Source organism: Pinus tabuliformis, chromosome X (genome assembly GCF_031772625.1).
Source record: "Pinus tabuliformis cultivar Carrire ecotype Pingquan chromosome X, CPIR1, whole genome shotgun sequence".
NCBI classification, from domain to species: Eukaryota; Viridiplantae; Streptophyta; class Pinopsida; order Pinales; family Pinaceae; genus Pinus; species Pinus tabuliformis.
In genome coordinates this window covers 1,187,091,352-1,187,102,790 of record NC_142308.1, presented here as the reverse complement: position 1 = coordinate 1,187,102,790, position 11,439 = coordinate 1,187,091,352, and the positions used below count along the sequence as shown (strand labels likewise).

At 38.9% G+C, this 11,439-nt stretch overlaps 1 protein-coding gene across 1 annotated transcript; it reads left to right on the top strand.

Annotated features, from left to right (window-relative positions):
- The first annotated feature begins 10,472 nt into the window (after positions 1-10,472).
- Positions 10,473-11,177, top strand: LOC149144186 (aspartic proteinase nepenthesin-1-like). Its single transcript, XM_089452055.1, has one exon. It carries the CDS (start codon positions 10,473-10,475, stop codon positions 11,175-11,177), a length of 705 nt encoding a protein of 234 aa, XP_089308181.1.
- The last annotated feature ends 262 nt before the right edge of the window (positions 11,178-11,439 follow it).

Sequence of the window (11,439 nt, the reverse complement as noted above, 5' to 3'; positions counted from 1 at the left end):
AAGATTATTATAAATGGCCGATCAGAGGACCTGGCAGAACAGGAAAAAACCCTTGAAGTGCAACTAGCAGAAAAGGAAAAGCAGGAAGAAACGTTGTGGCGGCAAAAATCAAGGGTCAGGTGGCTCAAAGATGGAGAGAAAAACACTAAATTCTTTCATAGCACTACAATCCAGCACAGGATGCATAATAATATAACTCATATTCAAAACGAGTAGGGAATCAAAGTGGAAAAGCATGAAGAAATAGAAACTGGACTTTTGAATTATTTCAAGTAGGTGCATCGAGAGCCAAACAATGACAGATCTTAGGCCATAGAGAAAATTACTCGAAACATTCCCAAACTTATCTCAGAAGAGCATAATCAAATGCTTCTCAAGCCTGTTGATCTCCAAGAGGTGGAACTTGCAGTACGACAACTGAAAGCAGGCAAAGCCCCAGGCCCGGATGGATTCACCTCTAATTTTTTCCACAACTTCTGGGATCTGATCAAGATGGAAGTTTGGCAAGTGGTTGAGGAGTCTTGCTCTCTCAGATGGATGTTTCCCGGGGTAAATGCTACTTTCATAGCCCTATTTCCCAAGGTGGATCATCCAAGCACACCTGACAAGTACATACTGATAGCACTATGCAACATAATCTATAAGATCGTGTCTAAAATCATAGCCTCCAGGCTCAAACTCCTACTTCCTCTCATCATCTCACCCGAGCAATCTAGATATGTTGAGGGGAGGCAGATCACAGACGGGATCATCTTAACTCATGAAATAATTCATTCTCTGAAGATCTCCAAGAAGCCAGGTATGCTACTCAAACTAGATCTTTCAAAGGCTTTTGATAGCCTTAGTTGGAAGTACATTGAAAAGGTTCTAATGGCTTTTGGATTTGATGCTTCCTGGGTTCGATGGATTATGAGCCTCATCTCATCCTCTTTTTTCTCTGTCTTAATCAATGGCATACCCTCTTCCACCTTTCATCCTTCTCGAGGCATCAGGCAGGGAGACCCCCTCTCCCCTTTTCTGTTTGTTATCATGGCTGAGGGTTTAGGTCGCAGTATTAGGTCAGCTCAACAATCTCTCCGTCTCAAAGGCCTCTCCTTTCATAACTCTCCGGCTTTCACTCACCAACAATTTGTAGATGATAATATGCTTTTTGGGCATCCTTCGGTCCAGGAGGCTCGTCAGCTCAAAACCCTTTTGACAGACTTTTCGGAAGCCTCTGGAGCCTCTATCAATAACTCCAAGTCTCAAATATTCTTCTTTCATACTCCCTCTGTTACTCAGTCAGCCATCATACGCATTCTGGGTTTCTCCTCTGCCAATCTCCCCTCTTCTTATTTAGGTGCTCTGCTCATTGCCTCAGCTCTAAAGCACTCTTCCTGGAGAATCCTTTTAGAAAATCTGGAAGTGCGGCTCTCCTCCTGGACTCACAGATCTCTAAATATGGCAAGTCGTCTTGTCCTCATAAAAGTTGTTCTTCAAGCCATGCCTTTATACCTCTTCTCTATCCTTGCTACTCCTAAATGGGTTCTTAAAGAAATCAAAACTCTCCAAAGATCATTTCTTTGGGGCAGCGGTGACCTCAAGCGTAAGTGGGCTCTAGTCAAATGGGAAATGACATGTCTTCCAAAGAAAGGAGGTGGTATTGGATTGAGGGACCCCTCTCACAGTAATGCAGTTATGGGGGCTCGAATCTGGTGGAAATGGCTAACTGAACCTCTCACACCTTAGGCCTCACTATGGACTGTTAAATATGCGGGAAATTGTCCAATGGAGGAACTAATTAGAATATCAGAGACCAGCATAGGCTCAATCATGTGGAACTCAGCCAAACAGCACAAGAATCTCATTCAGCAGCATAGCTTTTGGGAAGTGAAGAATGGTAGTAATGCAAGGTTTTGGGAAGACTCCTGGCAGCAGATGCCCAAACTCAGGGACCTTTTCCCTCCAAATCCTCTTCTGGAACAGGATATGCAACCTCATGACACGGTGAGAAATTTCTGGCACAATTCATCACACCAAGATTACAGAGAATGGCTCAAAGCAACTCAAATCTTAAGACAGGGGCTGATGCAAGACCAACAAATTCTGGACACAGAATTAATGAAAAGGAAAATTCAATATTCTGAGGAAAAGGACATTCTCAGATGGGGATATGAAGAAAAGGGAACCTATTCCACAAGAGAGGCCTACAAAATCCTTATCAAGGAACACATGGCACTGGACTCGCTCTGGAGCAAAATACGGGACCCATCCATTTGGCCGAAAGTGTCAACCTTTCTTTGTCTCCTTTGTCACAACAAGATTCTCACATGGGACAACCTGAGAAAAAGAAACTTCTATGGACCCTCCATTTGTCCCAACTGTAAAAAGGAGGAGGAAACCATTGAGCATCTCATGCATTACTGTCTGTTGGCACACAGGCTCTGGCAAAAGATTAGTTTCCGCTGCCAAGAAAATGGAGGTTCTAATGGAGATATCACTTCTACTGTGTGCAACTGGGACCACCACCCCTATCAAAGTAAGATCTTGAATTTTCTCTGGAAGCTCATTCCAGGATCTGTTATGTGGGCCATATGGAAGGAGAGAAATGGTAGAATATTCAAGAATCACACCAGATCGTTGGATGACATCTGGAAAATAATCAACCAAAATATTGAAGAAACCATATCTCTCAAGACCTGGTACCAAGATGATTTCTCAACTATCCCCCATGAACAATCAATATGGAATAATTGGAATTTCCAAAGGAAGAAAGAACAACTAATCAAAGGAGCAAAGCCTCCGAGAGGCCACTCACCTGGGAAATGGATTCCTGCCCCCATGAACATGTATCAGCTAAATTTTGATGGTGCCTCAAAGGGTAACCCAGGGAAATCCGGCTTTCGAGGGATCCTTAGAGATCACAAGGGAGCTCCTATCTTAACCTTCTTAGGCTCAAGAGGGTGGGATACTAATAACTCAACAGAGTTAGAAGGTCTAAGGCAAGGGCTACTTCTAGTGCAAAGTAAGGACCATTTTCCACTTATAATAGAGCGAGACTCCCAAATCATCATCAAAATGGTCTCAAGAATTCTACAGGGCTCCCCCTCCTGCAAGGTCAGTAACAGCTGGAGAATGGAAAAAAGGCTACAACATATTGAATCCTAGTTTTCCTCCCACAGAGCGATCTCCTTGAAACACATTCGCAGAGAAGGGAACAAAGTTGTGGACCTATTAGCTAATATGGGAGTTGACTGTGGGATGCATCTACATGTTGGATCATTCACTAACTTAGCATCTGAATCTCAACTCCTAGATTTTAACAATCTAGTGCAGAAGGAAATGCCTCAGATAGAAGAAATACCCCCGGATGCGGGTGGCACTTTGGCTTTAAATGCTCATCATGCAGAACAATAAAGCCTAGTACTGCCAGCTGCAGAGCAGCGTGGCTTCCCAGGACTTCACCTTGCGCAAGTAGGAGGGAGTTATTAAGGCTGGATTTTGTGGGATATTTGCATTAATGAATTGCGTTGTTCAACGCAACATAATCTCTGTTATAATCGTGTCGACCCTGTATGTTTTCCTCACACCTTGTGCTCAGTCTTACGGCGACGGCACCTCGTTAGCTGTGATCGATGGTGTCGGGCTGATTCTTGCACACAGAAGCAAGCTTCATGCTGACTCTTTTAGGGGTAAGCTCTCCTCAGTTCTTGACTTCAGCATTAGTTGTATTGTGCCTCCCTCTTGGGCATTCTCTGTGCATTCAATTCGGTATCTATGTCTGGTCTTTCTAGTCTCTGGTCTCTCTTGTCTCTCCGCACCCTACCCTTCATCATTCATAATTGTTCGACAGGGTAAAAGACGTCACTCCGAGGGGCGTCGTGATAGTGGCTTACACTCAACTGCCGGTCTCTCTGTGGAACCTCAGCAGGCACCCATCAATCTTCCCCCCTCTCATGAGGCTGGGCCACCTTTGAGCTCTGGGCGCAAGCCAATTCCTAACAATGCTTTCCAAACCAAACATTTTAAATTTCAAAGCAATTTAAACATGCCTCTAATTACTGCTCACATCACCATCATCCTGTCGGAAGAAGAAAATCAAGTCACCCCTCTGGCATGCATCGCTCCTGATCCTTCCCAAAGTAGTGAGCATTTCATGGATAAAGATAGCCCGGAGAATTGGAAAAGTGATAATTCTACTCAGGAGGAAATTCCTAAAAGTATTCCTCCCCTTGAAGACGTAAGCCCAGTTGTTGAGGAAGGGACTCTTGGCGTCACAAGTCACTCCATGGCGATCCCTATCAGCGAAACGGATGGCAATGAGAGTCTGAGGACTGGAAGTGCGTGTCTGGTTGAGGAGAAGACTCTTGGTAAGGTTAAGGAAGTCTAGCGCCACTTGGGACCGCTTTTTTTCCATTTTGGTTTTGCTACTGCTCAGATGACCACCTACAGGCATCGTCGCTCACAGTCAAGGTTCAGCACTTATGGCCTGTTGTTTTGGCATCCCGTTGGGGAAATGGCGATTCACTTACTGGTTGGTTTGCAATGATTTTATGCTTCTACTGCCAATGTATCTTTCTCAGCTAAACATGTCATCCTCTGGGTTTTATATCTGGTTTTTTGTTATATGTAACTGGTCTCCCCAGCTTCTTTTTGTAAGGGGGCAGTTCTGCTGTGTTGAGTGCCCTCGAGCTCTGATCTCTGAGGCCTCAACTCTATGTAAAAATATTCTCCTTTTCAGTTAATAGAATTTAGTATTTGCAGAGAAAAAAAAATATGAATATGTACTAGTTTAATTGTGCTTGTGATGAATCTATAGTGGTCTAATTAAATTGAGAGGTGCATTCTCGAGGGTCATGTGTAATTTCGTGCGTGCTCAATTTAGGGTTGATAGGTATTCTTTAAAAAAAAATATATATATATTCTCAAAACTAAAAAATAATGTCAATTATATCTGAAGCTCCCTTATATTTGTAAAAGACCCAGTGGGCCCCAAGAATATGAAGGGTATTTACATTATCCCACGCTCTTGTGGGACTCCCTACATTGGTGAGACTGGTCGCTCAATTAATCAAAGGATTCGTGAACATGTTGCTGACATTAAGCATGGCAGGACCCACTCCTTTGCTTTAGTAGAGCATGCAGGTAAATCTAAGCATCACATCTGCATTGAGGAGACCCAGGTTGTTGCTAGGGTTAGTCATTTCCGTCATCGTAAATTGAGGGAGGCCCTAGAAATTGAAAAAATGCCCAATAATTTGAATAGAGATGATGGCTGGATTATTAGTAGAAGTTCTATCCCTGTCCCGCCTTCCTAGTTTTTTAGGTTTCTTTTTAGGTTTCTTTTGTTTGTTTATTTATCTGTGTAGGTATTGGTGTCCTTTTTATAGTATTTGTTGTTGGTTTATTCTTCATTATAGTTTATACTCTTGATCCTTCATGTTTTCTTAAGTATTTTATTCGTTCTTAACACCTTTTAGTATTTTTGTTATTTTTTTAATGGGCCTCAACCTTGTATTATATATATATATATATATATATATTTGTGTTTGTGTGTGTGTGTGTATAATTTTATTTATTTTCCATTAATTATTTTTATTTGTTATATAATTTTGTCTTGATCAAGGTCTTGACTCTTTTTATAATTTTTGAATTCCCTCCTTGTTTGGAGTTTGAGTTTGATTTTTAACAATATTTAAATTTAATAAATTAATTTAAACATTATTTTTCAAAAATTAGTCGTTTAAGTAACTTAACAATATTTGTCTTTAATAAATTAATATCATAATTTAAATATTATTGACTTTGATTTTTTTATTTTGGTTAGTTAAATTTTTTTATTATTTGCCATTAATAGAATTTTTAATAATATTTGTTAATATCATAATTTAAATATTATTTTTCGAAAATAGCCCTTATTTGAAATTATGGTCTCTACTTTTCTCTCTATTTAAGTTGTTGCCATAGTTTGCCTCTTCATGCATGAACCACACTATTTGGTTTTAACGGGTGGGCAAAAGAAATAAATGTGTTATGTGAATTCTACCGAAAAACTTTTCGTAATGTGAATTATAATAAAAAAAACAAAAATGAATATATGTGTTTGGTTAGTTTTAATTAAAAGTATTGGAAAACATCAATGTTAGTTGGGTTGATATTACAACCCACTTAAGGTTTTGTATAAAAATATTTCTCTAGGCAGAACTAAAATATTTAATAACATAATTTTTGAGCGTTTACAACCTAGTATATTTTATTAACAAATACACTCTATATTTTATTAACAAATTAAAAATAGTTACAACAAAAGAAATTAATGTTCACCATAATTACAAAATTTCAATTTGCACCTTGATTTTATAATTTTATATATAGATATAAGGTAACCAAAATTTAAAAAAATAATTTACCTTTTAATATAATTGCTTTACTAGTTAATATAGAGATGAGTAAAAAAGTTAATTTACCTTTTACTATGAGGAAGAAATGTGGACGGAAATAGTATTATTATAGGCTCTAGTGCCTCCTTCCTTCTCCTATTGTGTCATATTTGTAAATCCTTCAATCCTATCCCAAGTTGTTCTTAAGGGGGGATGTTAGGATATTCCGACACATAGGAAATAGTTAAGTTCAACTTGGTCTAGTATAGAGTTAGGTATAGAGTTAGGTAAAGTGTGTTTCTTTACCGTTGTACATTCTGTAACTTACAATCCGACGGTCACAATATGTAGTGATCCGACGGTTCACTCTCACCTCGGTATTACCGACACTTGATCCGTGGCTTGACACCCGATTGGTCCATGAGTTCTATTTAAAGCGCATGGAGGGTCATTGTTCGGGTAATCCATGCATGAGAGAAGCTTATGTAAATTTTCATTCTTTGATTAATAAATTGCCTGTAGTACCCACGTTGGGACAGGCCGTGGACTGTTTCCCTCTTTGAGGGTTTTAACCACGTCAAAAATACTGGCGTATTGATCTGTGATCTGGTTGTGAGCGGTGTCCTTTTGGTGTTCTTTCTGAGGAACTTACCCTGTAAATTCCTACATTCGAGGTACAGTACAGTTTGGGATTCATTACAGTGCCAAAGCAGCTCCTCTATTAGTTGGTTTCATTGATTCTGATTGGGCTAGTGACCCTGATGATCAGAAGTCTACTGCCGGTTATGTCTTCACTCTTGGTTCAGGACCTATTACATGGGCTTGCAAGAAACAGGCTGCCATTTCTCTTTCGTCAGCAGAAGCAGAGTATCGTGGTGCCATGGAAGCTAGTAAGGAAGCCTTGTGGCTTCGTCAGATCCTATCAGAGTTTGGCTTTGAGCAGCAGCATCCTACCACACTTTGGTGTGATAATCAAAGTGCCATTCAGCTATGCAAAGATCCAGTCCAGCATCAGCGCAGCAAACACATTGAACTACACATGCACTTCATCAGAAAGCTCATTCATGACCATGTTCTTGAAATGCAATATTGTTCAACAAATGATCAGGTTGCAGACATCTTCACAAAGGCTCTCACAGAGGCGAAGTTCACTAAACTTCGATATATGCTTGGAGTTCAGGAAGTTGTCACTAAGGGGGGATAGGCTCTAGTGCCTCCTTCCTTCTCCTATTGTGTCATATTTGTAAATCCTTCAATCCTATCCCAAGTTGTTCTTAAGGGGGTATGTTAGGATATTCCGACACATAGGAAATAGTTAAGTTCAACTTGGTCTAGTATAGAGTTAGGTAAAGTGTGTTTCTTTACCGTTGTACATTTTGTAACTTACAATCCGACGGTCACAATATGTAGTGATCCGACGGTTCACTCTCACCTCGGTATTACCGACACTTGATCCGTGGCTTGACACCCGATTGGTCCATGAGTTCTATTTAAAGCGCATAGAGGGTCATTGTTCGGGTAATCCGTGCATGAGAGAAGCTTATGCAAATTTTCATTCTTTGATTAATAAATTGCCTGTAGTACCCACGTTGGGACAGGCCGTGGACTGTTTCCCTCTTTGAGGGTTTTAACCACGTCAAAAATACTGGCGTATTGATCTGTGATCTGGTTGTGAGCGGTGTCCTTTTGGTGTTCTTTCTGAGGAACTTACCCTGTAAATTCCTACAATTATTGATATGCATGTGATATTTAAAAACAAAAATATATATAATAAAATATGTTTTAGTAAAATATTTCAATGACCATATTAAATAACATAATTTTGTATCTATTTTATATAGAGAGAAATAAAATAACCTAAATTGAAAAATTCCTTATATTTTTACTCTACACAACTAGGAGATGTATAATTTATTTTATTTCTAATATAGATTGGATAATTTATTTTATTTTTAATATGGATTCGATATGTTAGTTAAATTCAAGGGTAGGTTGTAAATTCAATATATTCATTGTATGAGGCATATTTGTATTTTTTTGGATGTTTAATATGGATTTGATATCTACTATTTTAGAAAATGTTAATAATAAAAATAATTAAATGTATACAATAAAAAATATGAGGGGGCATATTTTAACATTTTAAGTTCAAGGGTAGATTATAAGTTCAATATATAGGTTGAGTGTTCAATGTTTAATATGGATTTGATATGTACTATTTTAGAAAATGTTAATAATAAAAATAATTAAATGTATACATAAAGGAAAAATATGAGGGGGCATATTTTAACATTTTTTTTATTTTTATTTTTTTTATTGTAGTTCATGTCCACGGAAAAATCTGGGCTAATCGCCCTTCGGCCTACTAGCAAGACCTGACTCGAAGGGCTTCAGGCATATTCGACCCTATGAACTTCCGATGGCCAGCCACGATTTTGGACCAACTGAGCTAACCCTTGGGGCTAGGGGGATATTTTAACATGTTAATGTAGAGAATGTGAATTATAAATAAACTATTTCAATGTCAATTGCATATATATTATAAAAGCCTACATCCATGGCGTTGAGATAGATCAAATATCTTTTCACTCTAAAAATTGTTTATATCTCAAGAGATTTGATCTCTATCCACATTTGATAGATTTTAAAAAAATCTAAATTAGTATAATAACATTAAAGAAAAAATAATTAAAAAAATATTATATTTCAATTTTATATATATACCAAAATTTAAATAAACAATTTCAATTTGTATATTAACTAATTTATTTTAGTATCAACTTTTTATTATTAACTTTATATATATAATATATCATTATATTAAAATTCTTCTACAAACTGAGTTGCAAACTGAGTTGCAACCAAAAGGATAACAAAGAGGCCAAGTCATGTAGACTCATTAAATGCACTTAATTGACATAGACCCTCGACTTCACAACTCACAAGGTGTTAATTTATGAAATGTATATCAAACTAGAGAATATCTATACTCCAAAGCCCAATAACTCATTAATTTATGAAATGTATATGAAACTAGAAAATATCTATACTCCAATCTAAGAAGCAGATCGTCAAAACTTAATATCTATCTACATAGCTCATTAGAATTTACAACAGACATCTTTAAATTTACTAGGTCAAAATACTTTTACCTATTACCTTCCCGATACCACGCCCTCCACTCCACAGAAGTCGTGTTTGAAATCGTACTCCCTCGTTCTTGCTGCCATCGTCATTAGGGGCCTCTCGCTTCCTCGTACTCCCTCGTGCCTCTGGCTGCCGTCGTCATTCGGGCCTCTCCGTTACACGACGTTGCCATAAAACATATCCAAAGGTCATAAAAGATGTTAATGTTTGAATTTGCTTTGATGGATTGAAAATGTTATTTGATTGGTGGTTGCCGGGCATCCAAAGGTCATCCAGAAATGTTAATATTTGACTTTGCTTTGATTGTTTGGTTGGCAACATCTTCCGAGCGAAAGCAAGAGGCCCGAATGACAACAGCAGCCATCACAATGGCGGGTTATTTATTCAATATCACTTACTTGACGAATACCCTGATCCCACACCTTGACTCCACAGAACGCGCGATGGAAATCGTACTCGCTCCTGCCTCTTGCTGTAATCGTCATTCATTCGGGACCTCTCGCTTCCACCACGTTTCCATAATACTCAGCTCTCACTTCATTAGTTAAGTGTTGCTTATTAATAACCAGTATCACCATTGTCATTTCATTCACATTATTTAGTGTTAGCTTATTGGCAGAATTGTTAACATGATGGCCTCTAAGTTCAATCTCATCTTCTTCATCATCCTCTCACTGCAACTCTCTGCTGCAATATTGTTGTGTAATGGAATGCCTCTGACCCTTCACACGAGAAGGTCCATGACACAAGGGATCAGAGTGAAGGAGCCACTCTACTATTCCGGCAATGTCAACTTCATAGGTGCTGCCCCGGATACGGCACCGGCCTGTACAGTGTGAAGAAGGGGTAAGTTTGCGGACGTGTCTAGACGCTTTCCTATGGCTCAGGAAGCACGACTGCACATCTACTCATTGACACCTTGAGTTTGCCAACGGGAAGTGGACAAATAACCAACTTTGGATTCGGATGCTCGGTGGCTTCGCAGGGGATTGCAGGATTGGTATTGCAGGATTTGCCAGAGGAAATATGCCTTTGCCTTCACAGCTTAGTGCTCTCATTGGGGATAAATTCGCGTATTGCATGAACGATCAAAACAATGGCAGCATGATAGTGCTGGGTGACACGGCAGTTCCTATGGGTATGAGTTTGAATTACACTTCCTTTCTAAATAAATCCCAATCACCTTCATCTTATCCGGGATACAACGAATTATATTACATTGGTCTACAAGTAGTAAGTATTGGTGGAAAATCTTTGACGCTGCCCTCCAATGTAACCAAATTTGACATAAACGGCAACCGTGGAACCGTCATAGATTCGGTCACTACTTACACTCTCTTTCCCAAATCAGTCTATTACCAGATTGCAGCTGAATTAGCTTCTCAGATTGGATATCGTCAAGTTAGAGGCCAATGTTACAATGTGTCTGGTGTGACCAATATTCAATTCCCTGAGTTTGGATTCCATTTCAGTGGTGGCTCAGACATGGTACTACCTCAGAGCAATTGTTTCGTGCCGGTGACCTCAGACACTTACTGCTTGGCATTCACTGGTGCCCTCGTCGAGTCTGTTGGACCTGCTGCTATTCTAGGAAACTATCAGCAGAGGAATTTGTATATTTTGTATTACAGGGAGATGAATCGTTTGGGCTTCACTCAGCCGGCCTGTTAAAAATTCGTCTGATCTATTGATAGCCCGCTGTTATGATCCTATCCATATATAATCTATTTCCTCTCGATCCATATATAGTGTAGTTTAGGTATTTTCTCCATGTATTTCCTCTTGACCCATATAGTCTAGGTATTTCCATGTTTGATCTTATGATTTAATTTGCAAAAATCTGGGGCAAAGGAAAGCATCGACTTTATTTTACTAGAGATTTGGGCTACTTCTAGCACTATTGGGTTATAGGTTGAATCCCTTCTTGATAAAT

What these genes read in the sequence shown, in the direction of transcription:
- LOC149144186 (XM_089452055.1), top strand. Translation starts at nt 10,473, where the DNA reads ATGCTCGGTGGCTTCGCAGGGGATTGCAGGATTGGTATTGCAGGATTT.